Genomic DNA, 11,323 nt, shown 5'->3' on the forward strand with positions numbered 1-11,323 from the left:
GGGGGGCGCGCGCCGGCGGGGGCCGGGGGAGCTGGCGCGGCCCCGCGCCATGAGGGACCAGCTGGAGCGGGGCCGGGAAGAGTGGCGGGAGCTGGAGGAGGAGTTCCGGCAGCTCCAGGTGAGCGGGGCGCGGCGGGGCACGGCTCCCGGGCGGGGAGATGCGGGGCAGGGCTGCCGGGCGGGGAGATGCGGGACATCGCGATGCCTCGCCCGGCCGCGCGTCTGCGGCTTCTCCCGCACTGCCCTTCCCCGGCTCTGCTCCGCATCCTGTCGCGGGGCCGGCCCCGGCTCTCCCCCCGCGCCCAGGCTGGCAGGGGGCCCGGCAGGAGCGGGGCTGGGGGTCCCCCCGCACCCCCGGCCCCGGGGCAGCCCCACAGGGTCGCCCCTGCCCCGCCCGGGGCGGCCACGCGTGCTCGGGGCTTGGCCGCGGGGTGCCCGCGGGATGCCCAGCGCTGCGGGGATGCGCATCCGTGCGGGGCACAAACACCCGGTACCCCAGGCAGGTACTACGAATACACCTGGGACATCCGGACCGAACCATGGCGATGCCCCAGCTACCTCTGGGGATGCACCGAAGGGTCGTGATGCCGCATTTCCCACTGCCGGAGCAAGGATGGAAAAGGGGGACCTGGGGTGGCCGTGCACCCATGGCACGGCACAAAGAACAGCGGAGGCAGCGCTTGCCCTGCCAGCATCTCTGCATAGTTTGATTTCCCGTGATGGGGTACAAGGGCTTCAAGTGCTGGTTCTCCATCTCTCAAAGGTGCACTGAGGGACAGAGAGGCCTCAGAGCAGGGGCCAAGAGCTGTTCTGCAAGATGCTGTTACCTCCAGAAGCTTTCCTCTCCCTGCATGTCATCAGTGCTGCACCTACACACGTGCTTTAAATCTTAAAGCCTGTTTTAAAGTACGACCGGCTGTTCTCACTCCAGAGGCTGTTTTAGCCTCTTTTAGGCTGTTAAACAGAACGTGCACACAAGAAAAAAAGTGTGATTTCCAGATTTAGCTCATTGTCTTAATTAAAAGTCAGTTCAGGTTGCATGTCTGTTAGCAGAAGGAGAGGCTGGGTGCTGGGATAGACCAGCTGGTGTGGTTTTGTTGGTCACTTGTTTGCTGTGTGTGCTGACTGTCTTCAACAAGCACCTGAGTCTGACCTAAACCACAGCAAAATGTCAATAACTTGTCCCTGCCTCAGTTTCCCCACCCATGAAAGGAAAGTGTAATCAGTGGAGTGGAAGCTGCTGGTGGAGGTGTAGTTGGCCAGTGATTAGCACTGTAGAGGTGAAAAGTTGGAATAACATCCACGATCAGGGAGTTCTTACGTGTTGCAGAAGAGGGGAACAGAGAGGTCATGGCTCTGCTCCAGCTCCACGAGATGCTGGTGGTGCTTAAATGTGCTTTGGAGAAAGGTCCTGTACCCCTGAACCGGCTTCAAGTCAAACCCCAATTCTAGAGTAAGAAAGTACTTCCATCTGGGTGTCCGCTCATACTTGCCCTTGCTTGTGGATTTCTGGATGCACTTGCAGCATCTCTTGCTCTTGAGGAGCCTGTTTTCCCCAGCAGCAGCTTGACCCCCCTCCATGCCTGCATCTCCTCCTGTCAGCACCCTTTTTGGCTGCCCTGACTCTCATCTCCAGCTGGAAATGCTGGTCCAGGACCACGCAGGAACTGCTCTTCATGGCTTGAAGGAGCTCTCTGTGGGTATTTCCCAAGGTACTCTGGTCACCCCCACTAAAATGGTCTCCCTTGCAATGCCAGCAGGGAAAATAAATTTTGGTGCTCGGATTTTTTTGGTGTGTTGGGAGCACTGCTGATCCCCATGGGGCAAAATGATCTGTGTTTCTTTTGCACTCCTGCCTCATCTCGTATTTTATAGTTGTGTTGTAAGTTCTGGGTCAGGGGCTGCATCTTGGACTCTGGTTGTAGCTCCTGCCCTGCCACGCTGGCTGGCACAGGGCACTGGGGGCTGCACTTGTATTTGGGCGTGGGGGGCTTTGGAGGGGCTGGTGCTGCTGTACAGCAGCACTGAGCATCCCCCTGGGGCAGTGGGGACTCATGGGATGGGCTTGGGGACATTTAGGTTTGCAAAGCTCTTCTAACCAGCCACTTTGTTGTTTGGGTTGCCAGGGCAGTGCCTCATCTCTGAGACAGAGCTCAGGGTTGTGGGGTGTTTCAGTTTTGGGGCAGGGATGTGGGAAAAAATGCAAGTTGCTCTGCAACAGTTTATTAATTTAAACCCTGAGAATGAACATGTCACAAGATTTGGATTAAGACCCTGCTGTCAGTGAGTCTCCTTGTAAGCACTGGTCTCTCTTGGCAAATAAATAACCCCACTTGTAGCAAATGTTATGTTCTTCTAAACAACAGTGTCATTTTCAAACCATTATCCTGATGTTTTTGGCTGGGGGTAAAATTTACCAGCTCTCAACTCGCCTATTTGTGTTTTCAATAAATACATGAACCCTTTTTTGGCAAAGAGCTTTTTACGCCCTTTGAATCAGCCTTTTATAAGATGTTGTTGCGTGACATCTAGAGAAGCAAGATGAGTTACTCTGCAATCCAGGGAGCCCTGAAGTCCTGCCCATGCCAAGCAAAGCCAAAGTGATTCAGAAACGATGAGAGCTGCAGTGCCTGGACATGGTTAGTTTGGTTATTAAGGTCTTTAAATTGGATACTGGAGCTTGTTTTGGTTTGTTCTTGTAAATAACATTTACCAGCTGGATCCTGACAAAGGAGAGCAAAGATTTGGTTTGTGTGGTTTTACCACCATGTTTATGCTCTGGGAAAAGCAGTGGGAATTTTCTGTAGTCACTGAAGTGTTGGCAGATGAAGCAGCCGTGCCAACAGCCATGTTACCTACGCTGTCTCTTGGCACTAACTCTGCAAACTCTGATTTCTAAGTCATTACAGATCTTACAGTTGGCCCAGAGGTCATTGCTTGGTGCCTGGTGAACCCTTCCTGAGACCTCTTAAGCCAGAGTATGGGGCAGTAGGTTGCTTGAACATCCATAGGGTCAGGATGGCAGTGGTGGCCAGGAGGTGCCTAAACCCCCTGGCCTGAATTTGTATCTTTTTTCCCCTCCCCTTTAGGTCCACATCATCTTTTTCCCTCCAGATTTAATCTGGCTGTGAAATTGGAGTGCCTGCTCTGTGATTTAGCCACCCATTTGATGGAGATGGATCAGGATCAAATGGAGGATTAGGAGATTGGAGGATTAGGAGATTCAAGGATTAGGGGCTTCATTGCAGGGTGGGACTGGAGTGAGGAGCTCCTGAGTGGGAAAGCTCATTAGAAAGAGGAAATTAGATGAGTGTAGAGAGGATGCTTTTCCTCTTGCAGGACTTTCATCAGTGTCCATTTAAGCCCTGTTGGATCTATGCTGGTTGGCATCACCCCCTCCTTGCTTGTTTGCAGGGGTGCCTGTTGACTCCCAAAAACCAGGGGTTTGCTTCCTTCCCTTGGAGGGGAGGACCAAATGCCACGAGTAACCTAGAAGGGCTCTTCCTACCAACTGTCTCCTCTTCTCCTGCAGGAAACACACAAAGTTTACAGGCAGAAACTGGAAGAAGTCACCAGCTTGCAGACAGCCTGCAGCAGCTCCATACAGAGGCAGAAGAAGACACTAAGGGATCTGAAGCACAGCCTGCAACGGTAATGGGAGACTTGGAGGGTGGAGGAGGCAGGGATGGGATGTTTCTCCTTCCCAAAGAGCTCAAATGGTTGGATTTTTAGCATTTTAATGTACAGTCTGCAGTTAATGTACAGTTAATGTACAGCTGCCGTGCTAAAGTTGCTCCATATTATAGCCAGGTAAAACGTTAATAACTGTATGAGAGATGGAGTCCTGCAAACAAAGGATTTTGAGGGAGCCAGTGTGGGTTTCATCCTTGCAGTGTGTCCCTGCAGCTCTTGGTCTGTGGGTTTTGCCAGGTGAGCAAAGCTTTGCTCCATAGGCTGCAACTGTAGGAGCAACACCAATCCTCAAACCTGGAGGTGTAACTTACCCCTGGGTGGATCTACAGGAGGGAGCTGTCTCTGGCTGCTTGGCTGATCCCCAGGAGCCACAGGCTGAATTCCTGGTGTGCAGGTCTCAGTACAGCGCCTCCAACACCCCGGGCTGCTGGCTCTGCTGCACATTGCTCTCTGTTTTACATTAATTGCTAAAACCACAGTTTGCCAGTAAATCATCAGCTCTGTGTCCTGTTACATCCTGCAGTATTTCATACCTGAAGAGCTGCAGCCTCGGCAAGGGCAGTGTGTGAAACCACACACAGAGTTCCCAAGGTGGAATGAGTTCCTGCAAAAAAGCACAAAATTCCCAAAGTGCTCTGTTAGGGAAGAGCACACAGTCCTGTCACTGAGCTGATGAAAAGGGAAGCTGATTTATAAACCAGCTGGTTGAAGTAACTTACAGTAGCATAAACCTGGCAGTGAAATAAAGTGGTGAACCAAATGGTGCTGCAGAAATACAGGAGCAAAGTGGGCTATGGCATCACCTCACACAGTCAGCTTTTTAACAGCGTGGATTTTATGACAACATTATTTTCCCTTTAAATAAAAAGGAGGTGAAAACGTGAACAGGAATATCTTGTTTCTGTGCTCTTGCAGGTGCAAGCCCAGAGCGAGTCCTGAGGAGTTTGCTCTCATTCAGGAGATCAGCAGCCAGATCAAGGAGAGGCAGAATGCCTTCTTTGACATGGAAGCCTACCTGCCAAAGAAGAACGGGTACGTGCTCCCTGGGGAGGCACACGCTCCAGGAAGGCTGATTTTTCAAGTATTCTCAGCGGTTTGTTCCTGAAGGATAAGGTGCACGTTGAAGACAGACATGTGAAATTGGATTAGTCATAAATCTCTTGCTGAGCTGCTGTGTCAGTGGTACACAGAATTCATGAGCTGTGAGTGTATGTAAATGCACTGTGTGTGTGGGCAGTGCAGGTTTTCTCTTAAGATGAAAGTAACCTGCATTGGTGAGGGATTGTGCAGTTCACTGTTCCATACTGATATTTTTCCATACTAATTTTTTTAAGGATTGAATCAGCATAAGAATTTTCTCTTTGTTTTTTGTTTTTTTTTTTTAAATAACATTTTCAACCAACTTTGAATTTATACTCTCCTTTGGGGGGGTTGTCAGGACAGATTTGTGACAATTGTCAAGCACTATGTGATGCTGCAGCCCCTCAGAAGTTTCTATCAGAAACTTTTCTTCCAATTCCTCCCTGTTATTTTTGGATTTGGAGAGTGCATGTTACATATCTCATCCTTAGACTGTAGTGCAGAAAAGGGACCGGGAGAATAAACCTCTTCTTTAACTTCTTGGAAATGCTGACCAATCTTTCCACGTTTACATCCTCTTCTGTGGTCCATCCCTCCAGTTTGGCTTAATTAAAAACCTCCAGCAAACGTGGCTTTGGCAGAGACATTGTCTCATCAACTCAATCTGGGTCATCCTGTGATGTTCAAATAAAACAACTTACTTGGGTCTGCTCTTGGTTTTTGTCTTTCAGCCTGTACTTGAATCTGGTGCTGGGAAACGTGAATGTAACCCTCCTGAGTAACCAAGCAAAGTGAGTGAGTGTTCCCACACGTGTGATTTGGGGCCAGCTGTGGGTCTGCACTAAAGTCCAGAGAGGGGAATGGGTTTCTCTCAGATCTGATGAGTGAAATGTCAGGGGTGGGCAAGTTGGACCATGACATGGGAACAAGCTAAGGCTTCATGTAGCTACAATTGAATTTGTCCATCACTTGCTTTTAAGCCCAGCCCAGCCTGTGGTCTAATTGTAAGGGTGGGGTCTTTTTGCAATGAAAAATAGTATTGTGACTTCAGGCATACAGTGCTGCAGAAAATGGAGATTTATATGTTTTAAATCTTATCGTGCCAACCCAGAAACCAGCTGGTGGAGTTAAGCCATTGTCTTGCAGCAGAGACAGGCCCTCCCTGCAGGCAGAACTCTGCCTTCCACCAGTCTGCTGCTTTTCCAAGTGTTTCAGCAAAATCTCTGTCTCTGGGCTTGGCATGTGGATTTGTGTCTGGTTTGAAAAAAGCGAAGCCCCACTGTGGTCAAACACCCGTTTGTGTCCATAAGCAGTGTCTGTTCCCTTCCAGGTTTGCCTACAAGGACGAGTATGAGAAGTTCAAACTTTATCTGACAATAATCTTGTTACTTGGGGCTGTCGCCTGTAGGTTTTTTCTGCACTATAGGTAAGCTGCATTTTTACTTTTAATCAAGTATTTTGAATAAAAATGTGCTGGATTGGAACTAACTTATGTCCTGTTGAGGATGGTGAGATGGGCTCTGGTGGTGTTTAGGCTTTGGGCAGTTGGACAGCAGGACACCTTCTGCTCCTCTTCAACTCTAGCAGGGTCTGTATTTTAGGTACTTGTTTTGCCTTTTTAAACTCTTTTGGGAGTCTTTTGTAACTGAGAGGAGTCAAACAACATGTTTCCTGATTTCTTTTTTTTTTTTCTGGCATGATGCTGTGCTCGGGAACCAGCAGTTGCTTTTGTACATGGGCGGTCCCAGAGCAGGGACTGTGCTGCAGCTTTGGGTTTGCAAAGGCAGTGAGAGAGGATTTGCATGAAATAATCAGACCTGAAATGTTATCTCCAGGTTGTGATAAGTGTCTGAGCACCAACAAGCTTCCAGTATTTAGTGTTGCTTAAAAACCAGGAAGGTGTTGGAGCCAGACACTTCCCTGAGGTCTCTGTGTGTCTGGGTGAATGCAGGATTGTACCAGGAATGATGCTGCCCTGTACAGAGACTCCCCCAAATCCCCTTGGCTTCAGGAGTTTGCAAATGGCAAAATAAAGTTTTGGTGGATTGTTTTTTTCCCCTTCAGAGGGTAATGCTCTTCGTTCTTTTAGTTGATTGGATTTATATAGATCTCATGGAAATCTCCTCACTGAATTAGCCTGGAAATGCCTTTCCAAATTGGATCATCCTCTGCTTCTATGGTGCTTTCTCTCCTTCAGAAGGACTTAATGTCATCCCTGCATACCTGCTTATCAGCTCAGGATCTGCAGTGTTATATCACAGGGCACTTCCCAGGGGGGAAATGGCCCTGAACTCTTCAAGTGCTGTCTGTGTGCAGTTCTGCCTGAGGGTTAGAGACGTTCAGGACTGGGGCTTTGTGTCTGTGGCCTCACTTGGCAGGTTTTCATTCACTCAAGGGGAGGAAGGAAAAATAGGGCTTTTTAAAATGTATCTTTATAACAAACAGGATTTTTTTTTTTTTAACTCTGTGTTTTTTTCTGTTTAACAGGGTGACAGATGAAGTGTTTAACTTTCTGTTAGTGTGGTATTACTGCACGCTGACGATACGGGAAAGCATTCTCATTAGCAATGGATCAAGGTACAGTGCCACCTGCAAAAACCATGTAGAGCATGAAATGTCCTTAAAAGAAAATAAGAGACAACTGAGGATTCAGCTTTGCACTGAAGCCCAGAAAATATGAGATGCTGATGCCTCTCTGCAGGGTCTTGTCTCCATCCCCCTCCCTGGTTGCTTCCAAGGGCAGATGTGGCCACCTGAAATTTGGGGAGAGAGAAGTTACAGTTCCTAGAAGTCCCCAAGTTCTTGGTCCAAAGTGTTGGATGTTTATGGTAGCTGTGGGGTTTGTAGGTGTGGCCTGGGGTGTAAGTGTGCTGCTTTGTGTCAGAGGTCACACACTTTTGGTCAGAAACGCCCCAAATCAATCCATGGCCAAATGCCCGAAATCAACCCATGCTGGCTTAGTTTCCAAGGCAGCTTTGGCTCTGGAGCAGCCCCTCCCTTCTTGATTCTGCTCCACTACAGCCCTTGCTCACTTTACTGTTGTTTTCTGAGCTCCTTTTAGTGCTCGTATCTGAGAGAGCCAGCCACCTCATAGGAAGGCCTTGGAAACGTCACTTCCTTCCATGGCAGGGAAATAAAGGGTGTGTGGGCTGACACTTGTGTGTCATTAGCCATGGAGGTGCCTCCTGCTGCAGGGACTGCTGCTGCTGGATGTGCTGCAGAGCCCGTGGGAGCATGGGAGACATGCCCTGGTCCTGAGCCTCCCTCCAATGCCATGGATTTGTGCTCCCAACTAAGCCACACTGCCAGGACAGTGTTCTGCAGCATCCCTTGTGTTTGAGTTGGGCTGACTGTTCTGTTCCCTGTCCCTCCTTCCCAAGTTGGGAATCATTTTTGTCCATAAAGCTGGGCTTTGGTGTTGAAATCCATGTTTCTTGTCTTAACTGCCACGTTTGTTTTTTTTCTCAGGATCAAAGGCTGGTGGGTGTCCCATCACTACGTTTCCACGTTCCTGTCTGGAGTGATGTTGACGTGGTGAGTCTGCTCTCGCCTGCTCGAGGTGCTTCAAGCCTGTTTCATGGTGTTTATGTCATCTGAGCATTCAAATTCAGCATGACAGGGAAGCTGTGGCCACATGGGCTCATGGCAGAGCATCAGACTTAATATTTGTTTGATGTTACAGATGTTTCCAGTGATAAATACAACACTGCAAGTTTGTATTTACGTTGCTGGTTTAAAAAAAGAAAGAAAGAAACACAAACCTTACAATGTAGTTGGAGTGGTGGTATCAAAGCCTCTGCAAGGCTCCAAATTTCTATCTCTGTTAGTAAGGAAATGAACAGCACTTTGCTGCTGTAGAGGAAGGACACCACAAAATGAAGGTTTGGTGCCTTTATTAAACCCTGATTACAGAGTCCAAAGCCAAAAATACAGGGGAGTGGTGTCAGACAACCCAGCGATGCACCCCATGGACAGCCCCCATTCAACCCGTCTCATCTTGGGCATGAACCGATTAGTTAATTATTAAAATTTGTTTCAATTATTAGAAATTGTAAGGGGATGATATAGTTGCTGGAGCAGAAGATCCCTTGTCCTCCATCTATCCTGAACTGCCCTCAGGATAATGAGCACAACCCCCCCCTTCTCCACCGCTCGGATTCTCGATGCGGATGATGCTGAATGGCTTTGGTGCCTAAAGAAAACTGGGATAATGGCAAAGATTTTTCATACATGTGGGAGAGGGGAAACCTAATCAATGAGAGTGTTTTCTGTGTGGCTGTAGCACCTCTCTGGGCTCCCAGTGGGGTGGAATGGGCTGGGTACCAGCTGCTGGTTCGTTTGCTAATGGGATGAGGCTTGGTGGTAAAGGGGAAGGGTGTCATGTCACCTGCTTTTAGCAAACTAATGGACCTCCCCTGTGTTTTGCTTCCAGGCCGGATGGACTCATGTATCAGATGTTTCGCAGTCAATTTTTAGCATTTTCAATATTTCAGAGTGAGTATTTCTTACCTTGCTAATTCACAGGATAAAGTAATTTTGTGTCTTTACATGCTTGGAAGAAAACACTTCTGTTTGGTAAATACTGGAGTATTAAACTGTAGGAATATAAAGATAGTGTGCAAATATGCAGTCTACAAATATAAGCAATAATTAAATGGTCTTGGATTAAATATTATTAAAGTAATTTGATACTTATCATACCTCAGAATAGCCAAAGCAGTAATGTCTTCTCTTTCCTTCTCCAGGCTGTGTTCAGTTCCTACAGTATTATTACCAAAGGGGCTGCCTCTATAGGCTCCGGGCTTTGGGGGAGAGAAACCACTTGGACCTTACAGTGGGTGAGGTTTCCTGCAATACTTTCTTTGCACAGTTTTGGCACAGGTTTTGGATGCAGTGATAGGGAGGGAGAGGGCTGTGTGGCCTTCGAGAGTGAGCTTTGCAGAGCTGCCCCCCTGCCTTGCTGCCTGTGTCCCAAGGCAGGAAGGAGAGCAAGGTTTTTATCCTTCTCCTTAGGTCCTGTGGGTCGGGAGCAGAGGGATCTGATCTCTGTCAGCTTTTGAGGGGGTCAAGATGGAGGTTTTGGTCATCCCCATCTTCATCCTCCTTCCATTATCCCACCTTCAAATTGGTTGGTTATTGCAGAGCAGGACAGGAACAGTCCTTACGGGGTGGTCTGGGTGGGGAAGAGCTGCAGCTCCAGTCCTGGCTCTTCTGTGCTCACACTCTGCCTGTCTGTCAACCTTTTCCAGAAGGATTTCAGTCCTGGATGTGGCGGGGGCTGACGTTTCTCCTTCCCTTCTTGTTCTTCGGGCATGTAAGTCAGGCAGTCCCGTTCTCCCCCTGGGTGCAGTGTCACAGCACCACACGAAGGTGCTTTGGATCACACATACCCATGAAGAACGTTCCCAGGGTTTCATTTTTATTTTGCTAGTAATGAAAATGCGTTTTTTTTTATCCCTTTGCAGTTCTGGCAGCTATATAATGCAATCACGCTTTTCGGATTGTCAAGGCACAAGGAGTGCAAAGAATGGCAGGTGTGTGTTGGCTCTGCTCGGAAAAAGCACGGAGCAGGGGGAGAGGGGGTGTTTAACCACATCTTGAAAGATATTTGGGCATCTGACCCCAATTAAATATTTCAGCATAATGCAGCAGAGGGCCTGTTCTATGTCCAGTAGAGTCCAGCAGTGTTGAATATAATCCATCTTGTAATAGTAAAAACTAGTAAATGCAGCTTCTTCTCCCCTCTCAGGTTTTTGTGTTGGCTTTCACGTTCCTGCTGCTCTTCCTCGGGAACTTCCTCACTACTCTCAAGGTGGTGCACACTAAACTCCAGAAAAACAAAGACAAAGTGAAGAAGCTGTGAACCCCCCCATTCATAGTGTGCATCCCTCTGCCTGCAGCAGGGCTGGGTTTGGGACAGATCCTGCTAAAGCCCAGCTCAGACAGATGGGCTCGGGAGGACTCGTCTGTCCCCGTGTTTGGCAAAGGACTCTGCCAGCACAGACTCAGTATTATCTCAAGCATGGCTCTCCAGTCTGCAGTCCTGCTATTTATGTATATTTAATATAAAACATGTTTGCTTCTGGGTTTTTTTTTTCTTCTGTATATAGAGCAGCATGCACCTGCCTGGCAAAGCGCCAGCGTTGGGGGAATGTGGGATCTACTGTAATTCCAATTCTGGAATGATATTTAACACTTTCCAGTTTTATTATTTAAATTCTGGTAATTGAATTTGCAAAGGGTTATAAACACTCTGGGTGGATCAGGAATACAGAGCGAATGCTGTTTTTCAAGGCATTTGTTTAAGGCATATTTTCAGTGGCAATACTAAACCTGTGTGTACTGTGAAAAGAAAGTGCTCATCTTTGTACCATACTGCTGCTATATACACTTTTAAAAAGCTGTTTAAAGAAGAGAAATTCTCTTTAGAAAACAAAATCAAGCAAGCAAAAGCGGTTTTTAAATGGCAGGGAAGTCTGTTATCCGTTTTCCAGGGAGACCGAGTCATCTGTCCAGGCCTGAAAGGACCTAAAATAAACCATTCAATATG

General features: G+C 48.0%; 1 protein-coding gene across 1 annotated transcript; it reads left to right on the forward strand.

The window, feature by feature from the left end:
• Positions 1–11: 11 nt before the first annotated feature.
• Positions 12–11,323, forward strand: TMEM120B (transmembrane protein 120B). The gene is made up of 12 exons (XM_017814171.1): positions 12–118; positions 3,533–3,651; positions 4,609–4,725; positions 5,505–5,564; positions 6,104–6,199; positions 7,261–7,350; positions 8,242–8,307; positions 9,206–9,267; positions 9,519–9,611; positions 10,023–10,087; positions 10,239–10,307; positions 10,523–11,323. Exons 1-12 carry the CDS (start codon positions 50–52, stop codon positions 10,634–10,636), a joined length of 1,020 nt encoding a protein of 339 aa, XP_017669660.1. The 5' UTR covers positions 12–49; the 3' UTR covers positions 10,637–11,323.

Source organism: Lepidothrix coronata, unplaced genomic scaffold, assembly GCF_001604755.1.
Source record: "Lepidothrix coronata isolate B3197 unplaced genomic scaffold, Lepidothrix_coronata-1.0 Scaffold44, whole genome shotgun sequence".
Taxonomy (NCBI): domain Eukaryota; kingdom Metazoa; phylum Chordata; class Aves; order Passeriformes; family Pipridae; genus Lepidothrix; species Lepidothrix coronata.